Below are 21,025 nucleotides of genomic sequence, written 5' to 3'. Positions count from 1 at the left end.
GCTGCCCAGGCGGATCTTGAATCCACGGTCCTCAGGCAATCCACTCACCTCAGCCTCCCAAAGGCGCGGGATTACAGGCTGAGCCACTGAGCCCGGCTTGAGACTGAAGTTCTTTAAGCAGGTGCCTGGTGGCACACAGGCACTCACCTTCTGATGTAGCTGCAATTAGCAATTCATCTACATATTGTAGCAGAGTCACTTCAGGGTGCTGTTGTTGAAAAACTCAGGAGTCTTGGTGAAGAGCTTCATCGAACAATGTAGGGGAGTTTTTAAACCCTTGTGGGAGTCGTGTCCAGGTTAACTGGCCACTTTCCCCTTTATCAGGATCTGTCCATTCAAAGGCAAACAGGGGTTGACTTTGCTTGGCCAGTGGGATGCTGAAGAAGGCATCCTTGAGGTCCAGGACAGTGTATACCTGCCTCTCTGGGAAGAGCCCACCCAGGAGAGTGTACGGGTTAGGAACCGTGGGGTAGATGTCCTCCACTCGCCTATTGACTTCCCTTAAGTCCTGCACCGGTCAGTAATCCCCTGTGCTGACTTTTCAAACTGGGAGCAACAGGGTGTTCCAGGGCGAGTGGCATGTCACTACAATCCCCGCTTGTCAGAGGGGCTGGATATGGACTGCAATACCTCTTCAGGCCTCTGGGGATATAGGGTACTGCTTTACCCTTATAGATGTTGCCTGGCTTTTGAGTTGTGCAATGACTGGTGGCTGATGGGATGACAGCCCAGGGGAATTTGATTCAGCCCATACTTGGGGAAACTCAGATTGCAACTGAGCTAGTAGGATTGTGTTCGTAGAGTCAAAGGGGAACTTACTCTCTGTTAGCATGTATTTTTCACTTAAAGGGACAGTAACGAGAATTTTTGCTGTTGTCTCTGGTTGGTTTAGACTTACTGTGGCCGTGTTTTCTTGAAAGCCTATGTTGGCTTTGAGCTTGTGTAGGAGGTCTTGTCCCAGGAGTGGGTATGGGCAATCTGGCATTACTAGGAATGAATGGGTCACTTCCCCCTTTTTCGGGTTCACCATTCTTTTGGTGGTCCAAGGGCACAACTAGATTCCAGTTGCCTCCTGGACCAGAATTTTTTTCTGTTGCAATGGACCGTTATCTTTTTATAGGACTGAGTTTGCGGCTCCTGTGTCCACCAGAAAGTGAATGGGTTCATCCCTCACAGTAAGCTTCACTCTGGACTCCAGGGGGATACTGCTAGAGCCCCGGCCCCATCAGTCTGTTTGCAGCTGAAGTACCGGAGTGGACGGGGGTGGTGGGTATTCTCCCGAACATGGAGAAAGAACCTGCAGCCAGAGTGGCTTGTTTGGGTAATCTTTTGCATAGTGTCCAAACTTTTTGCAGTAGGCACATTGGTGCTTTGCCGGTGGCTTTCTTTTTGCATCCCTGTTGCCCCCTCTTCTGGCTGGCTGTTTCAGCCTGGCTTCTTCCAGGGCTTCCACAACCACTTTGGCCATTTTCTTAGCCTGCCTATGCTCCTGGGAGTCCCTGTTGTTATAAACCTTTTGAGCTACCTCTGTTAATCCTGACAAGCTTTTGCCTTCAAATCCCTCAATTTTCTGCAGTTTTTACCTTATATCCAGAGATGACTGGGAGGCAAATGCTATAACTAATGCCCTCCAGTATTTGGGGGCCTCAGGGTCTATCGGAGTATACATCCGGTAGGCCTCCAAGAGTCATTCCAGAAAAGTGGTGGGAGATTCCTGTGGGGCCTAAATAACCTCGCTTACCTCAGACAGATTTGTAGGGTGCCTTGCGGCGGCCTGGAGACCCCCCTTTAGAGTCTGGCGATAGGTGGTGAGACGCTCCCTACTGTGATCGGTGTTGGGGTTCCAGTTGGGTCTTGCAGTGAGGAAGACATGCTCTATATGAGACTGCTCTGCAGGTCTGCCATCTGGCCCCAGGACTAATTTTCTTGCTTCCTGGTGGACTCTCTCTCTCTCTCTCTCTCTCTCTCTTTTCCACAGTGAAGAGAGCTTGGAGAAGCTGTTGGCAATCATCCCATGTGGGCTGATGGGTGAAGAAGATAGTTTCTAAGAGAGAAATGAGACCCTGGGATCTCTCAGAGAATGGCGGGTTCTGATGTTTCCAGTTATAGAGGTCACTAGTAGAGAAAGAGACATAGACCATAAAGAGCTGGGCTCCCGTTCCACCCGCATCGAACCCTGAGGCCTGTCTTAAGGGGATAATTGCCAGTGCTTGCGTTTCCAGATTACCCGAGGATGAATCTGGGTTCGCTGGCAGGCCAGGTGCTGTCAGCCCTTCCAGAGATAAATGGGGTAGAGGAGGGTAAAGGGGCTGGTAGGAGGACCCACGCTTAGTATGCGATGGACTGAGAACGCCCTGAGCCCCTTGTTCCCACCCGGGTCCAGGGTACAGTGGGGGAATGTCATCATCCTCTGGTGGGCTCTGGAGGACGAGGGGTTTGGCTTTAGGAGTTTCCTGCAAAGTTAAAATCTGAGAAGAGTTATTCTTTTTCTTGGCCTTCTTCATCTGTGGTGGTTGTTGCATTACCAGGAGGTACCAGGCGGTGATGTACGGGATCTGGTCCGGTTGGCAGCAATTGGCGAGCTGGCGGACTTTCTCCACTTTAGGGGGATTGAAAGTTCCCTCTGATGCCCAGTTGCAATTAGGAAATGTGGGCCATCCAAGGGAGCAAAAGGAGGGTAGTTTACCCTTGTTTACCTGGTCACCCGAGTCTTGTGCCACTTTTTGGAAATCCTTGAAATGGCACAAGACCAGCTGCAGAGGGGTGCCAGGCTGAGAGCATTGTTGTCCCATGATATCGACAGCAGTGACAGACACAACAGCAATGAACACCAAACACGATAAGACAAAGACAAGGACTGAACAAAGAGACTTGACTGCCCGAGGGCAAAACAGGAGATCCCGGTGACGTCTCACTAGGACCTCGGACCCTGGAATTAGTGCTGCGTCCAGCTTTCCTGAGGGTCCCTACAGGAGTGCACTCAAAGCAGAAATCAGTAACCTAACTTACCTCTCTGAGGGCTTCCAGGGGCATTGTGAGTCTGCCAGAGATACAGACCCAATTGAACCCAGAGAGTTCACAGGGATGCAGCCCCACAAGACCCATCGGTTGAAATGGGTGCAATTTAAGTGCTCGGTTATCCTGGGAAAGCCTCCAGATGAAGTAGGGTACAAGCGCTTAAATCACAGACACCAACACAAAATTACAAGTAACAAAGGAGAGATTTATTAGTCAAGGTTCAGTCGTCCGGCAAACACTTGCTGGGCACGCGTGTTCCAAAGCAACGGCCCCGAGCTGCAGCAAAGGGCTGTCTTAAGTAGTTTGAATCCACAACCTGGTTGGCCAACGATAGGATCGGGGACATGCCAGTGCTCTGACCACAACATCCTGCTGGCGCAAGCAAGCAAATCTACAGAAGCAGATGTTGCTCGTTATGCTGGCGTAAGCGGATAAGATACTGTTACAGTACATTTCACAATCTAGCATTGTTAGCAAAAAAGTTTACAAATGTAAATAAGTTTCCAGGAAGGGAGTAATGCTTGTCCCAAGGGTCAGGGCCATTTTGTTCCCCCTTACAGTTTCTACAATAAATCAAAAATTAGCTGGGTGTGGTAGCACATGACTATAGTTTCAGCTGTTTGTAAGACAGAGGCAAAAGGATCACCAGAGCCCAGCAGATTGAGGCTGCGGTGGCCAGGAGTATGCCACTGCACTCCAGTCTATGCAAAAGAGTGAGATTCTGACTCAGAAAAAAATTAGTATTTAGATAACACAAATCCAAAGAAAGCTAGATTAACTCTATTAATATCAAGACAAAATAGATGACAGAACAAACATTACCATGGATGCTGAAAGTCATTTCACAGCAATAATAGGGTCAATATATCAAGAATAAAAATCCTGTACATTTATTCACAGAGCTACAAAATATGAAGCAAAAAACTGACAGAATGGTAAGAAGAAATAAACAAATCTAGAATCATAATTATAGATTTCAGTACCCCTCTCAATAATTGATAAAACAAGGAGCAGAAAAATCAGTAAGAATACAGAAGATTTGAACTGCACTATCAACCAAATTGACTTAATAAATATTTATGGAGAACTTTATCCAACAACAACAGGATACCCATCCTTTGCAAACATACATGGAACATTTACCAAGACAGACCATATTCTAAGCCATTAAAAAGTCACAATAAATTTTAAAAGAGTCAGGCATACATGGAACATTTACCAAGACAGACCATATTCTCTGACCACAATGGAATTAAACAGAAAATCAATAATAGAAAGATCTCCAAAAAAATTCCCAAATATTTGGAAGCTAAATTATACATATCTATATAACCTGTAGGTCAGAAAAATAAAACAAACAGGAAATTAGAAAATATCTTGAACATAATGAAAATAACAGCATGACAGATTACTATTTGTGGGATTCTGCTAAAGCAGCTGTTAGGGTGCCATTTACAGGATTAAATAACTTATTAGCAAAAAAAAGTCTCAAATCAATGTTCTCAGCTTCTACGTTAAATAACTAGACAAAGAAGAGCAAATTAAATTCAAAGTAAGCAGAAGAATTAAATTAATACAGACTAAAGAGAAATCAATTAAAATGGAAAAAGAAAAACAGTAGAGGAAAAATCAGTAAAACCAAAAGTTAGTTCTTTAAGCAGATTAATAAAATTGATAAACTTCTATCCAGACTAAGAAAAAAAGAGAAATTATAGAAACATATTAATGCAATAATAATGATGATGATGAATTTACTATACACCCGTTATAATAACTAAACCTCAAAAGGCTGATCATAAAGACTATTGGCATTCAACAGAATTCAATGCTGCTTCCAGGAATAGGAAGTGATATAGCCACTTTGGCAGTTTCTTAAGAGATTAACAGATTAAGCATATGCCTACTATATGATCTAGTTATTCCACTCATAGGAATTTCCTCAGGAGAAATGAAAGCACACATCCTCACAAAGATCAGTATGCAAAGTCCATGGCAGCTTTATTTATAATGACCCCAAACTGGAAACAACCCGCATGTCCATTAAGAGGTGAATAGATAATCAACTGTAGTCTATCCACACAGATAGTGTACTACTCAGTCACTAAAATGGAATGAACTGTTGACACATGCTACAACATGCAAGACTCTCAAAATAATTAGATTGAATGAAAAAAGCCAGATCGCCCCAAAAGCATATGCTATATAAATTCCATGTATAGAAAATTCTGAAAAATGAAAACTAACCTACAGTGACAGAAAGAAGGCTAGTGGTTGCCTAATGGAAAGGAATGAGGAGGTGACCCCCTCCTCATTGCAAAGAAGCATGAAGGGGCTTTTGAAGATGATGGATGGGTTCATTTTTGGTGATGGCTGCACAGGGTTACATGCAAGTGGAAACTTATCAAACTGTACACTTAAAATATTCACTGTATGTCGATTATGCCTCAACTAAGCTGTTTTTAAAGTTCATTGGAAAACATAAATAAATACATAAATGCAGTAAATTAAAAGTTTGGGATTTGGGGCTTTTTTGGTTTTTGTTTTGAAGTGAGGTCTCATTCTGTCACCCAGGTTGGAGTGCAGTGCACAATCATGGCTCACTGCAGTTTCAAATTCCTGGGCTCCAGAGATCTTCCCATTTCAGTCTTCTGTGTAGCTGGGACTGCAGGCACATGCCACCACACCCAGCTAATTATTTCTACATTTTGTAGAGATGAGGTCTTATGTTCCCCAGATTAGTCTCAAACATCTAGGCTCAAGCAATCCTCCCACTTCTCCCAAAATACTGGAATTACAGGAGTGAGCCACCATACCCAGTCAATTTTTAAAAATTGTTTACCAGTTATTCACACCAGTCAAGATAGGAGACATTAGTGTATTTGGGGCTTGGTAGAAACATCAATGAAGATGAAGATAGTTCTCTTGAATTTATGTTATTATGTCTCTAAAATTGATCTAAAATATACTAAATGAGTTTTTAATGTAAACTCATTTAAAAAACAAGATTATTATGTTTTAAACAAATTACTTACAATAAAAAATCAATTTGGGGCTTTCTCTTACCCAATATCGATAGTATTATACCTGTGCTAATTCTAGTTTTGAGAGTCACTATCCACAGTGAAAATTTTGATTCACTTTGGCCTCACATTTTACACAGTCAAATGAAAATACATTTTTGTGTCTTAGGATCTTTCTACTTGTGGTTCAGACTGAATAAGACTGAGAATTCTGATTACTTATAACCAACCCCTGCAGAAGCAATGGTTACACTCTGGTAAAAGTGTTCATTGGGAAACTGCACCCAATAAATGTTACAGACCTAGCTTGTTTCAGCCACAGTTGCAATTCCACTCTGAAATTTGGTGTGTAAAAAGTGTTAAAAGATCAGGTTGCTGGAGAGAGGAATAAAGTAAGGCACATTGATTCTAAGATTTTTATTTCAAACAAAATAAAAAATTGCATGAGACTCTTTATATTATTCTGGGAATCCTGCCTACTTTCCTATAGATAAAAATAAATACCTCTTCCAGCCTTGAATCTTTCCATTTATGTAGGGTCTATACCTTCAACAAAATATGTCTAAACTGAAGTAATTAGAACATGTACCATCTCAACATGCAAAGTTTTTGAAATACGTAATACACCTAAACAAATTCAGGCTGATGTTATCAAATGCCTCATGAAACATTACCAAGACTAAGTCCTCACTTGATCTGTTACCTGGTACCTTCTATGTTTATACATATCTTAATATATATCAACATTTAATATCTTATACTGTTATTTATCAATAGTCTTTGCTTCAAAAATTTTCAACACTATCACAAAAACTATGTTGGCAATATGTGTTTTTGCAGATTTGCTTGGTTGCATAAAGGTACTATTTCACTTACTCTGTGTGTGTGTTATTATCTCTCTTTACCTCCAAACACTGAAATAGAAACAGTATTGTGAGGAAGGGCACAAAAGCTTGGAAATCAGAGGACCTGGGTCCAGCCCAGCCTCACAACACATCAGCCTCAGCCCTGGACAATGGCTCTAGCCTCTTTCTGTCTACTTCTTCAGACTGCACATAAGAATTATTTTCATGGGTATATTATAAGTAGTGATCAAGGTAATTAGGGAATGATCCTCCTATAGCCCAGCACATAGTGAGCAGTCAAAAAACAAACAAAAAGAACTAGAGTGACCTTTGAGCTGCAAGATAATTAGGGCAGGGTCCGCCCAGTGTTATAAATACCTTATTACATAGCAACATAACTACAGTGCAACCTAACAGGAGTGAAAATTATTATTTAACCAAAAGAATATTTCTTAGGCAAAGAAGGCCTAAACAGAGTAATACAAAATGAAAAGACCTAGTTTAAATCCCAACTTTGGCATGATAATTAAATAACCAATTCTGGTTGGTCATTTTATTCTAACAGACCAATTTATGGTCTGTAAATTGAACATGACATGCACTTAGGAGATGCCCGCTGAATGTGTGATGAGAGGTTAATTCAAAGACATTGTCTACAACAGTGATTTCAATACTTTTATCTGAATGATAATATATAAGTCCCTTTCAATTTGAGGAAAAGTCAAAATGGAGTGAGACTTCTCACTACAGAAGTCGCTATTGCCCATGTATTTCTCTATAATGATGAAGGGATGGAGCAACTGTGGCTCTACAGGGCGTTTGTTGCATTAGAACTTGAACTGCAGGGTTTAATGCTGACAAGAATTCTACCTCCCTCCCCACCCCAGGTCTACTTCAGTAAGACACCCAATGAGAACTTTATATCCATTTACAGAAAACTATCATTGAAAAGCTCCATGTGGTTGACCACTAAAAAATGTCTTGAAGTTAGCTTACATGTATATATTTTTTTAAGATGTGGGGTCAAATTTGCTTCTTTTTCCAGGTAAAATGTTAGTGTCTCTAAAGTTCATAACCCTTTAAAGATTATTTTGTTCATTTCACAGGTCTCCTGTTATGGCTGGAGGTCTCTTTGCTGTGGATCGAAAATGGTTTTGGGAATTAGGTGGCTATGATCCAGGCTTAGAAATCTGGGGAGGAGAACAGTATGAAATATCTTTTAAGGTAAGTCCCTAAGACCCTCTTCACACTGTGTCTATGTAATTTTGGCAATTCTGATAGAATATCAATGTGTTGCTTTATAACCTATGTTGTGAGATGACTTAACAATGAGAATAGACATGTCACCTTCTCAGATGAGCTTTTGTAGTTTTGTGAGATTTTTTTAATTTTTTAAATTGATGCACAAGGGGGGACTTCCCAAAACTGGAATTTATATATTAAAAAATTTCTTATTTAAAAATTTCAAAATTATTGCAAAATTTAAAAATTGCATATTTATTCTTACGTGTTCAAACTTCAGTTACCTTCCTAGAACTTTCCATTTGATGCAATACACCTATCAAGACACTTTTACCACTGGTCAAAACAGTTTTTTTAGCTTGTCCATTTTGATGTCTTTTAATGCTTCTGCCATTTTTTGTTTCACCTCTTCCACATTGGCAAAATGCTTTTCTTTGAGGGCTTTTTCATCTGGTGAAACAAACAAAAATAAAAAGTCATTCAGGGTGCCATCTGATGAATAGGGAGGGTAGGGCATGGGAGTCAAGCCATTTTTGGTCAAAAACTGTTGAACACTCAGCGTGATGTGGGCAGGTGCATCTGTAAATCGATTATGAAATGGCAAATACATTGAAAGAATCTCTGAAAAAAAAATTCACTGAAGTGGAACGCAGCCTCTCATAAATCATTGGTACACTGATGCCAATGGGAGTCCTAGAACACTTACCTAGACGGGGAAGTCTGTACTACAAGAGACCCGCTCTCCAAAAGATAATTCTGGATTTTGTGGGCTCTCCCTCGTATAGTCATTGTACAAATTTTGTGGTACATGTGATATTTTGATACATGTATACATGTATGTAGTGTGTAATAATCAAAGCAGGGTAATTGGGATATACATCTCCTCAAACATCTTTTTTTGCACTGGGAACATTCCGATTCTTCTCTTCTAGTTATTTTGAAATATGCTATAAATTATTGTTCACTATAATTGCTCTACTGTACTTCAAACACTAGAACTTATTCCTTCTATTTGTCTGTATTTACCCCTGAGCCAACTTCTCTTCCTGGCCTCTAGTCACCACTATTCCACTTTCTACCTCCATGAGATTAACTTGTTTTGCTCCACACATAAGTGAGAACACAGGACTTTTGTTTTTCTTTGTCTGGCTTACTCACTTAACAGAATGACCTTCAGTTCCATCAGTATTGCTGCAAATGACAGAATTTCATTCCATCTTTATAGCTGAATAATATTATATTGTGTATATAGACCACATTTTCTTTATTCCTTACTGTAAATAGTGCTACAAAAAACGAGGAAGTACAGATATCTCCTTGATATACTGATTTTCTTTCCTTTGAATTATAGAGCCAGTAGTGGGATTGCTGGATCATATGGTAGTTCAATTTTAGCTTTTTGAGAAAATTTCATCATTTTTTTCATAATTGCTGTACTATTTTACATTCCCATCAACAGTATAGGAGCATTCCCCTTTCTCCACACCCTCAACAGCATTTATTATTTTTTTGTCTTTGGAATAATAGCCATTTTAATAGGGTGAGATATAACCTCAGTGTGGTTTTGATTTACAGCTCCCAATGATTAATGATGTTAAGCACTTTTTTTCATATACCTGTTGACCATTTGTATGTTTTCTTTTCAAGTATTTCCCCAATTTTTAAATTTTTTTTTAATTAAGTAGTTTGGATTTTCTTTTTACTCTTGTTATTAATCTCTTGTCAGGTAGATAGTTTGCATATGTTTTCTCCCATTCTGTGGACTGTCTCTTTACTACGTTGTTTCTTTTGCTGTGCTTTTTAGCTTGGTGTACTTTTTCTTTATTTTGTTGCCTGTGTTGCTGAGGTCTTAACCCAAAATTCTATGCCCAGACCAATAACCTGTAGTGTTTCTCCAATTTTCTTTTTTTCCTAGTACTTTTCTAGTTTCAGGTCATACCTTTAAGTCTTTATTTTGAGTTGATTCTTGTATGTGGTTAAGAATAGGAATCTAGTTTCAATTTTCTGCATGTGGACATTCAGTTTTCCCAAGACCATTTATTGAAGAGACTGTTTCTTCTCCACTGTATGTTCTTGATGCTTTTGTCAAAAATGAGTTGGTTGTAAGTATGTGGATTTATTTCTGGGTTCTCTGGTTTGTTTCACTGATTTATGTGTCTGTTTTTACACCAGTCCCGTACTATCTTGCTTAATATGTCTTTGGAGTATAATTTGAATTCAGGTAGTGTGATGCCTCCAGCTTTGCTCACTTATTCAGAATTGCTTTTGCTAGTTGGGATCTTTTCTTTTCCCAAATTTTGGGATATATTCTATTTCTGCAAAGGATGTAATTGGTATTTTGGCAGAAATTGCACTGACTATGTAGATTACTTTGGGTAGAACAGACATTTTAACAATATTAATTCTTCTAATTCATGAGCATGGACTATCTTCCCATTTTTTTGTTTGTGTCCTCTTCAATTTCTTTAACCAGTATTGATAGTTTTCCTTGAAGAGACTTTCACTTCTTTAATTAAACTTAGTCTTAGGTATTTTTAATCTATTGTACATGGCATTGCTTTCTTGGTTTATTTTTCATATTGATCTCTGTTATTGTATAGCACTGCTATTGATCTTTGTATGTTGATTTTGTATCCTGCAATTTTACTGACTTCCTTTATCAGTTCTATGAATTTTTGGATTTTTTAAAATATAAAATCATGTCACCTGCAAACAAAGATGACTTCTTATTGTCCAATTTACATTTCCTTTATTTCTTTCTCCTGATTAATTGCTCATGCTATGACTTTCAGTATTTTGTTGAATAAAAGTGATGTAAGTGGACATTCTTGTCTTTTTCCACATTTTGTTGGGAAAACTTTCCCATTTTTCTCCTTTCAGTATAATATTACCTGTGGGTTTGTCATATATTATCCTTAACATTTTGGGATATTTTCCTTCTATATCCAATTTGATGAGAGTGTTTATTATGAAAGGATGTTAAATTTTATCAAATGTTTTTTCAGCATTTATTAAAATGATTATATGTTTTTTGTCTTTGATTCTGCTTTCAGAATTTGCCTTTGTCTTTGATCTTTGAGAGTTTGATTATATATCTAGGTTATTCTTCTTTAAGTTGAATCTGATTAAAGACTTTTGACCTGCTTGTACTGGGATATTTATATCTTTCTACAGATTTGGAAAGTTTCCTGTTATTTCTTTAAACAAGTTTTAGACATACATTTGTCTAACTCAGTTCCCTTTTTGACTCCAATAGCCTGAATATTTGCTCTTTTAACATTGTTCCATAAATCCTTTAAGTTTTCTTCATTCTTTTATTCTTTTTTTCTCCTCTATTTTCAAACAGTCTGTCTTCAATCTCTCTGATTCTTTCTTTTGTTTGATTAATTCTGCTATTGATGCTTTCCATTGTATTTTTTTATTCATTGTATTTTTCAGTTCCGGGATTTATGTTTGACATTGTTATTATTATTTTAATCTCTCTGATAAATTTCTGATTGATTTGCTGTGTTTTCTTAAAGTTCACAGGTTTTCTCGAAACAACTAGTTTGAATTATCTGTCTGAGAAATCATTTATCTCCATCACTTTAAGGTTGGTCTCTGTTGGCCTATTTTGTTTGTTTGTGTCATATTTCCCTGAATGTTCTTGATGCTTGTGGACCTGCAACAATATCTGTGCATTGAGGGATTAGATATTTGTTTTGGTCTTCACTGTCTGACTTTGTCTGTGCCTGTCTTTCTGAGGACCTTTCAGAGATTTTAAGCAGACTGGCTGTTGTGTTCCCTGAGCCTGTAATCATGGCAGTTTTGTCAGTAGTAAGGGATTCTCTAAATCCAGGCTTTCTGCAAGTCTCACAGGCACTCTGAGGTTGACACGGTTTTCCAGACCAGATAGACCTGAGAAAGACCCAAGGAAGGTACAAGGGCTATGTGGAAACCCTAGTCAGGGACCTGAGTCCAGAAGATTGTCTTGGTGACCCACATAGGTATGTCTCCCAACAGATCCCTGCACAGGCAGAATGGGGTCCCAATTTAAGCAAAGGGAAACGGAATCAAAATTGGGCCCCCTCAGGATCTGCTATGGGTTGGAGGTTAGTGTGTCAGTCACACTGGCTCAAACAGAAGGTTCCTGCACAGAAAGAATAGTTCCCAAATTGCAGTAGGAGGGGCTAGAGCTGAAACTAGCCCCCCTTGGGATCTGCTGTGCTGTTATGTTGGCTCATATGAGCTTATGTCTCCCAGTAGGTTTCTGTACAGACTGGATTTCTGCAAGTATCTGCTGTGGGGCAGAGGCTGGAGAACCTGGTCTTGTTGTCACAGAGGATGACATATCTTCTAGCAAGTCTCTATACAAATAGAATAGTTCTTTGATCGCGGCAAGATGGGTGAGAGCTGGGATCAACTATAGGACAGAGATTAGACAACCCATCATGGAGGCTCTGACTCTAGAGCTATGAGGTATGGGCAGGTATTTCTCTAGGTCACTTGTAAGAGCTCTAAGCTGTGACCTCAGCTGAGGGTGCTTGAATCCAAAAGCAAGTTTGTTGGAGTAGAACAGCCACTGTTTGAGAGTATAAGGGTTTGCCTATATTCTCAAAACAACCCTTCTAGGTCTTAGGCTCCACCAAGGTTTCATAAACTCCTAGCTGAATGTTGAGGTGCTCACATAGAGCCTGTAACTGTGGATGGGTGCAGAATTCTTGTTGGTAAGGGGCAGAGAGGCAGGAGTGGATCACCTTCTATTCCACCAAATTAGTGACATTACTTCCCCCAAGCAAGCTTTTGGATAGCAGGAAGTGCTTTCTATGATCATTCAGTCAAGTGTGGCCATGACATATGCAAAAAGAAATAATTCTAACTTCCATTTGCAAGTAGGATATTTGGTATTCCAACAAATCTACTGCTCTACTGACAAGTGCATTCCTTCTAAAGCACTTAATCCATGTAGTTAGAATTAAGATGAAAGAAATCAAGTTATTGGAGATTTTGTTCTTTATATTTTTTTCTATAAAAAATAGTTCAGATATTGATCCTAATCAGTGATTCCAATAATAGTAAAGAAAACTTAAAAATATAAATGACAGGCCAGGAATAATGGTTCAGGCCTGTAATCCCAGCATTTTAGGAGGATTACTTGAGCCCGGGAGTTTGAGACCAGCCCAGGCAACATATCAAGACTTCATCTCTACATACAAAACAAAATCAAAAAATTAATTAGTCATGGTGGCACACACTCATGGTCCCAGTTACTTAGAAGGCTGAGGTGAAAGAATCACCTGACCCAGGAGGCTGAGGCTGCAGTGAACCGTGATCATGCCACCACATTCCAGCCTGGGTGACAGAGTGAGACCCTGACTTAAAAAAATAGATAGATAGATAGATAGATAGATAGATAGATAGATAGATAACTGACAAGTTGAGGTTCTTCTTTATATGTCCTAAATGAGTGAGTTTTTGAGTTATTGTTATCTGAAATGACCAGTTATCTTCTTGTTTTGACCATTAATGCACAGTAAAATTGTATACTTCATTACATAAATACCACACACGCACACACACATATATAAATTTAGGACAGAGTATCAAGTTTCAGAGTTTATGAATAAAAAATAATAGCTATAACATGTGAGGAAGTTAAACAATGCAAAATAAAGTGCAAAAAGTTATACTCCAAACTGCCAAGATGGATTTTTTTAAAAAAGCAGTCTCATAAAGAAAAAAAAATCTCACTTTTATCCCTTGTTTTGTCATAGTCATTATCTGTACGGACGTATAGGTTGATTCTTGCAACATATATCATACAGAAATATCGTATTAAATGAATCAGCTTTTGTTAACTGCTTCCATTATAAAATCAAATCAGTCCTTGCTGAGGGAAAAAATGTATTCTGAATATAATACAAGTCAAACGCAAGAGTCCAACTAACTTTTTAAATGTATACATTAAAAATGATAAAACTGATATTAAACTGTAACAGCTATATTTAACATATTAGCAGATATGTTATATTGTCCTCAAAGTGTCATGTATTAAGTATCCCCAAAGAGAAATTCAGGAGGCATGATTGCAGGCTTCAGAACATCTAGAATTTTCCTTCTCACTCTAGTGGCAATAATCTCTGAAACACCATATATTAGATTAGATTAGTACTTTTTTTTTAACTATTTCTCAAATATGTCTAATTTTATATCTAAGGCACATCTTCAACCATTTTGTAGATACATTCTTTTACATCTTTGAACTCACGAATATCTTTTGAGTTCTGTTATAGCAATAGTTGTATACCTTGTTACAGTGTGTATGGCAGAAAGCAATGCGAACAATGGTAGTAATCCTAAAAACAGCTTATTTTATATGTAGTTAATAGTATATGCCAGATGCTGAGTTCAGTGCTTCATGTGCACTAATTTTAAATCATATCTCTAAAAGAAGAGTATTGTCGTCCCATTTCACAGATGAAGAAACTGAGATAAAGTTTTAAAGATCTAATTAATTGCCTGGTGTCATTTAGGGAGCAAAATGTTCTATTTCTGTTTAATTGCAGAAAATGCAGAAGCATGAAATGTTCCACCACCCAAATCATATCTACCAAAATTATTCTCCAGTTCACTGTTAACCTTTTGATCTCTACTGAATGACTTCTCTCATTGAACAGAGACTAGTCTCTTCATTAAAGTACAGTAACACAGTCACAAAGTTTCTGCTCATCCTGAAAAAAACAAAAAACACTGTTGATTATCAGATGTTGCCCAAACATTAGCTGGGTGCAAAGTTTACAATTGCACATTCAGAACATTACACTTCATCTCAACATTAAAGAAAAAATGATATTGCTGTGTTTGTAATATCATCAAAATTCAAGGGATACATTTTGACTTTAACATTTCTAGAGGTGTTTTTCTTTTCTTCATTAATTCCTTCAGCTTCAAGTGTTATTAAGAAAATGTATATTAGGCAAGGGATACCTGGCTTTGAATAATGAAAGAGATTAATGGGTGAAATTGCTATTGGAAAATCTGGAGAGTTTGCAAAATACATACACATTTGCATTCTAAATCACAAAGGTGCCTTTTAGGCAAACATAAACTTGCATGTCTCATCTCTCTGTCACTTGTATCTATCACATCTCTTCTGGGTGACCTGCGATTTTTATTGCTCCCTTCCTATTTTTTCAGTCATCTGCCATTCCGAAGGATATAATTGGAATGCAGCCCTGTCGTCTTTGTCTAGAAACCATGGCAACAGCACTGGAAGTTCAGGACTAAATTGCCCCAGGTTGTTTGGTTGGAATGACAGATTCTTTGGTGACAGCTATGTCTTACAGGGTCCCATTTCAGACCTACGCCTTCATTCTTCTCACTATTGTCAGCTGACCTTGGGGTTCCTGTCCCTCCCTATTAGAATCTGAAACGTGAGGGAGACAAAATTAAACAGGCTTTGGTAGAATTGCAGTGAAGCAAGAGGAATTTTCTCTGTGTAAATGGAATCGAAAGAGTTGTTCACAAACACCTCTGTCAAATGGTAATAAAAAGAGAAAAGAAAAAATCAGCGTCCGTATTTTGGGGCATGTTTCATAAATTGTGCTTAATTTTACAGTGAAAAGCCCTGTAAAACATGCACAGGTCAGCACTTAAGGTCTGGGAAACAAGTCTGGAAATTGAGAGTTTTCTGTTCTTTATTAAGCCTTAAAATGGAAATTGCTACAAGTGCAGAACTTGAATGTTCTAAATCAAGACTTTTATGAATGGTTAGTATCAGGTGTCTTTGCTTGCTGCTTAGTTCTCAAACAAAGAATCACTTCATTAAAGTTTATGATGAGATGCCATCACCAAATGCAAATATTTCCAGGTAAACTCTGCTTTATATGAAGAACTGAGTTTTGCATCAAGCATGTCTGGCTGAGTGCTCTTTAATTACCTTTCTCTCTGTAAATATCTTTCTTTTATTTTTCTAAAAATCTGACTAGATGGGTAAATTTCATGCCATCATATAAAAGCCAACCCAGTATAATTTTCAGGAGTCCATTGATAAAAAGGACCTTTAGAGAAACGATCTGTCTTCACTGTGCCCGGTCTTAAGTCTTTTTTAATATGAATCTGGACTCCTGTGTGGCCCAGCATTATCCAGCTGTTTTTCAGATGTTGCTGGGTTGGCCAGCTGTCGGGAGGTGGGAAAAGAGGTAGCACTTAGTCAATCATTCAACCAGCTTTTATTGAGCATCTAACTCAAGTTGGAGTTGTCCCTAGAAACAAATACAGATGAGTGTTAGACAGAATGCAGTGTTGCGTAGAAAAGACAGCCTCCGTCTTAAATGTTGTTACCCAACTGACATCAAAACCACCACAAGTCTCTGATTTTCCAGAGCGCATTCCCCAAAGATAAAAGTCCAAATGTTAACACTAAAAAAAAAATCAATCCTTCGATGGCAGAACACTTAAACTAGAAATGATTAATGACAATGACCACTAGTTGGGCACTCACGAGCGATTCGGAATGAAATCCAGGGACTCCGTGCTGTGGAGTTCTCCCGCAGGAGACATAAAGTCTGGATCCAGGAGGAAGAACATTACACTTGCTTTGGGCTGCTGTGTTCCACCCCCAGGGGCCAATGTAATCCCACTGGGACCATCTATAGCAGGGGTCCCTCAGCTTCCAGGCCACAGACTGATACCCATCCATGGCCTTTTGGGAACCAGGTCACACAGCAGAGGTGAGTGGCAGGCCAGCGAGTGAAGCTTCATCTGTATTTACAGCTGCTCCCCATCACCGGCATTACTGTCTGAGCTCCACATCCTGTCAGATCCACGTTGGCATTAAATTCTTATAGGAGCGTGACCCCTAGTGTGAACTGTGCCTGTGAGGGATCTAGGTTGAGCGATCCTTATGAGAATCCAATGCCTGATGATCTGAGATGGAGCTGAGGCAGTGATGCTAGCACCACGAAGTGGTTGCAAATACAGATTAACATTAGAAGTGAGGTTTGACTACACACCCCTTCACACTTCCCTCCCCCAACCCCTGTCTGTGGAAAAATTATCTTCCACAAAACCAGTCCCTGGTGCCAAAAAAGAAAGTTGAGGACCGCTGATCTATAGTGCCAGGAAGAGTTCCTGCTCTGCAGCCTCAGCTGTGCAGACAAGTTCAAGGCTCCAGGTGAGCCAATCTGTCCTAGTCACCTCTATCTAGAAATGCTCCATCTGCCCTGGAATGAACCTAACAAACTCAGGAGCTCAGAGCCCATTTCAAAACTGTTCCTCATGAATTACGACATCCTAAGTCACCGCCTCCATTGTGTTCTGTCCTCCTTCCTATGTGGTAAGCATAAGACCCAGACGTTCAAGGAAATATTAACCTACCTCTCACAGTCATTCAGCCCTTAGCAGTCATTAATTCACTCAGCAGATGCTTACTTATTGATTACAATGTGCTAACCCTGGGCTACACTCTTGAGGTTCAAAGATAAATGTGAGAAGATTCTCTGGAGAAGCTGACTCTCCAGTAGCAGCCTGGAGAATTAGTTCACCACAATTCCTCATCCTTGGTAATGTTTGAAATATATTTTATTCCCACATTCACCACAATAATTCAAGGCATATACAACAATCTTTTCAATAGTTTCTCTCTAATCTTTCTCCTCTTTTAATCTATCCAACATTTCATTAAGTTGTTTCCCCTGAGTTGTTTTATTTTCTCCTCCTAAAAGTTCACAGTTGTTCTTAATTACTACACAAACCAACTGAACATATTGAATCATAAACCATGAAGCCTTCCATCAATTATATGCCCACCTAACTGCCTCAATCTACACTGCATACCAGCTTAAATGGCATTTCCCCTCCTTCTCAAAAAAAGATGGAAACTTGCACTTCCATTTCTGTCTCTATCTATTGCAGGGATTTTGGTTTGTTCCTGAGAAATGCATTTATTCAACCTTCCCTGTGAGTCCACATACCTTGCATACTAGACTCTGATGAAAAAGGCAAAAGAAGCCCAGGAGAAGACTTTGGATCAAGCACAACTGAGATGAGCATTTTACCCGTTAAACGCAAGCGTCAGTTAATCTGGGAAGCATAAAACTATGTTAATAATCTCCTCTAAAATGAAGCATATAAACATACATTTATTTTATTTGCCAATTTTCTAATGCAAAAAAAAGGCCAAACGGGTTTGTTTTGTCTTACTTTGTTTTGCTTTATTCTGTTGAGTCAAGGACCCTCTGTCGCTCAAGCTGGAGTGCAGTGGCACAACCATGACTCAGCCTAGCCTCGACCTCCTGGGCTCAAGACAATCCTTTCACCTCATCCTCCCAAGTAACTGGGACTGCAAGCATGTACCACCATGCCCAACTAATTTTTTTTTTTAAGACGAGTTCCCGCTATGTTGCCCAGGCTGGTCTCAAACTCCTGGGCTCAAGTGATCCTCCCACCTCAGCCTCCCAAAGTGATGGGAATTACAAATGTGAACTACTGCACCTGAGCCAAAGGGTTTTTTGCTGTCGTCGTTTTGTTTTTCTGCATTTTGGTTCCCTAATCAGGGTATAACCCCTGGTGCATAAACCATACCCATATGCATTCTCTATGCTCTCCAGTTTGGATTTTTTTAATTTGAAATGGGAACGTAAAGACACGCAGAAGCTATTTCAATGCAGGAATAAAATTCTTCTAGTTTTTATATTATTCAATCTTTTATTGTTACCTCGCCCACATATAATTTGACAGCAATTTTTAAACTTCATCCTTCCAAACTCTTCAAATTAGTTTTGACATAAAAACAATTCTTTTTCTCTTCATAACCATAGTTCATCTGTTTAAGTAGTATTTAATCACATTACATAATTACAATGAAAAAACGCAAGTAATCACATTTGGAAAGAGTTACACTGCCTTTGAGGCAAGCATGTAACTTCACAATTAGAAGCATTAGGAGTCAAACACAGGTGTGCTCCATGTAGCCAGCATTCTACATGCGTTCACCATCACGTGAATGTCATTCAGTACACTTACAGAAGGAACAGAGAGTGCTGGCTAACACTACATTGGATACACAGAGATTCAGGCTTTGCTGTCAAAAACCTTCAGTCTAATAACAGAGACAGGGAAAGCTTGTGTAGCAGAGAGGCAGGGGTACTGCTGCCTTTGTGCAGAGGTCAATTTCCCATTTGTTCAGTCCCGATCTGGGATGAGACTCTTTCTCCTGGATTTCATCCCCACCCAGGAACCCCAGCTCCCTCACCTCTGTCTAGGGGTCTCCCAGATGCCCAGGCCTGTTGAATGGCCACTATCCTTCAATGATGAGTCTGGGGGTCAGCCAACCTTGGGAAGCTGTTCCTCCTCTCTCCACTTTCCCTCTACTCTGGTCTTCCAGACCAGCTCTCTCTCCTGTGTTTTTTGTTGCCACTTCCTTCCCACCCCTCCTGGAACCAGCCTTATGCAGTCTCTTTTAACCAGGAACAGTCAGTCCTAAAATAAGCCTCTGGTGTTTCTTTGAACCTTTGTTTCTACTTTGGTGTGATAGGGATAAAAATTCTCCTGGAGCAAAAAGAAGATGGAAAACGCACACTTTGCATGACCAGATTAGAAATTCAAGGTCTAATCCTGCCACACACACACAAATGCACAATTTAAAGGGACTAAAAGATGTCTGAGATTCCAGTAGACAACATTGTGTTTATTTTGTGTCCCTTTATGACTTAAAAGATCTTTACATTGTATCCCAAAGTTCCAACCATTCTATTCTTCCTATGGTGATAATAACTATTATTTGGGTCCTTAACAAGAAAAAGTAATGAGTTAGCTCTTAAAGGTCATTGAATTTAATTTCCTATCCCATTCAACACTAATGCAAGGGGAAAAAAACAAAATTCTATTTCATAATTACAAAGACAATACATTACCTAGTTAATATCAAAACAAGGATTCGAAATTGGCTTTGCTCTCAAAACCATTAACCTAATTTCTCTTAGCTGGAAAAAATGGAAGGCTATATGATCTTGATGAAAAGGGACCTCTATCTCTCTCTTAAACTACTTTTAAAAATAAATACAGGTTCCTCCTGCATGATGTTTATTAAATAGGAGACCTGACAATTCTTATTGTAACTTAATGCAATATTTAATTTTTTCTATTTTCAAGATGCAATGGTTCTTCAATAAGAATTGAACCTACATAGTAGGGAGTCATCATTGAGTAAGGAACATTCAGTTCTTTACTTGAACAAGGTAACAGCCAACACTATTTAATTATTATAGTAAGTCATATAGCTAGAGTGTAACCTCATTACAGAACTTCTCAAGGACAAACACAGATTTAATTTTTTGTACTTAAACTCAAAATTAATAAATCCACAACATTAGCTAAGTGTAAAGTTTCCCTACATGGTACATAAACCACCAAGGCATTTTGAGACTATTTATAGGCCGGACCTCATCTCTTCAATAAATTAAAAAGTTAGGTAGGCCGGGCTCGGCGGCTCAACCTATAATCCCAGCACTTTGGGAAGCTGAGACTAGTGCATTGTCTAAGCCAGTAGGTTTGAGACCCACCTGGGCAACTTGGCGAGACCTCATCTCTACAATAAATCAGAAAAATTAGCCAGGTGTGGTAGTGCACGCCTGTAGTTCCAGCTACTTGGAAGGCTGAGGCGGAAGGATCGCCAGAGCCCAGCAGATCGTGGCTGCGGTGGCCGGGAGCGTGCCACTGCACTCCAGTCTGGGCGACAGAGTGAGACTCCAACTCAAAAAAAAAAAAAAAAGAATATTCATAGTTAAACAATTGAATGTTATGCAATTACAATAGATTCACAGTTTTAAAATGGAAAATAAAGGTCTTTTTCTAGAGATCACTCAAAATAAAAAAGGATAACATTAGATAAAGATAGCATTAATTGGATTTTTAAAACTC

At 39.1% G+C, this 21,025-nt stretch overlaps 1 protein-coding gene across 1 annotated transcript in view; it reads left to right on the top strand.

Annotated features, from left to right (window-relative positions):
• Positions 1–21,025, top strand: part of GALNTL6 (polypeptide N-acetylgalactosaminyltransferase like 6) — a 217,525-nt gene that overhangs the window by 91,697 nt on the left and 104,803 nt on the right. Inside the window, exon 3 of the mRNA XM_008058390.2 lies at positions 7,990–8,107. Coding sequence (XP_008056581.1) covers positions 7,990–8,107 — 118 coding nt within the window. The remainder of the gene's footprint in view (positions 1–7,989; positions 8,108–21,025) is intronic.

Source organism: Carlito syrichta, unplaced genomic scaffold (genome assembly GCF_000164805.1).
Source record: "Carlito syrichta isolate Samal-C Ts95f unplaced genomic scaffold, Tarsius_syrichta-2.0.1 Scaffold303317, whole genome shotgun sequence".
Lineage (NCBI taxonomy): Eukaryota > Metazoa > Chordata > Mammalia > Primates > Tarsiidae > Carlito > Carlito syrichta.
This window is presented reverse-complemented; position numbering and strand designations above follow the sequence as displayed.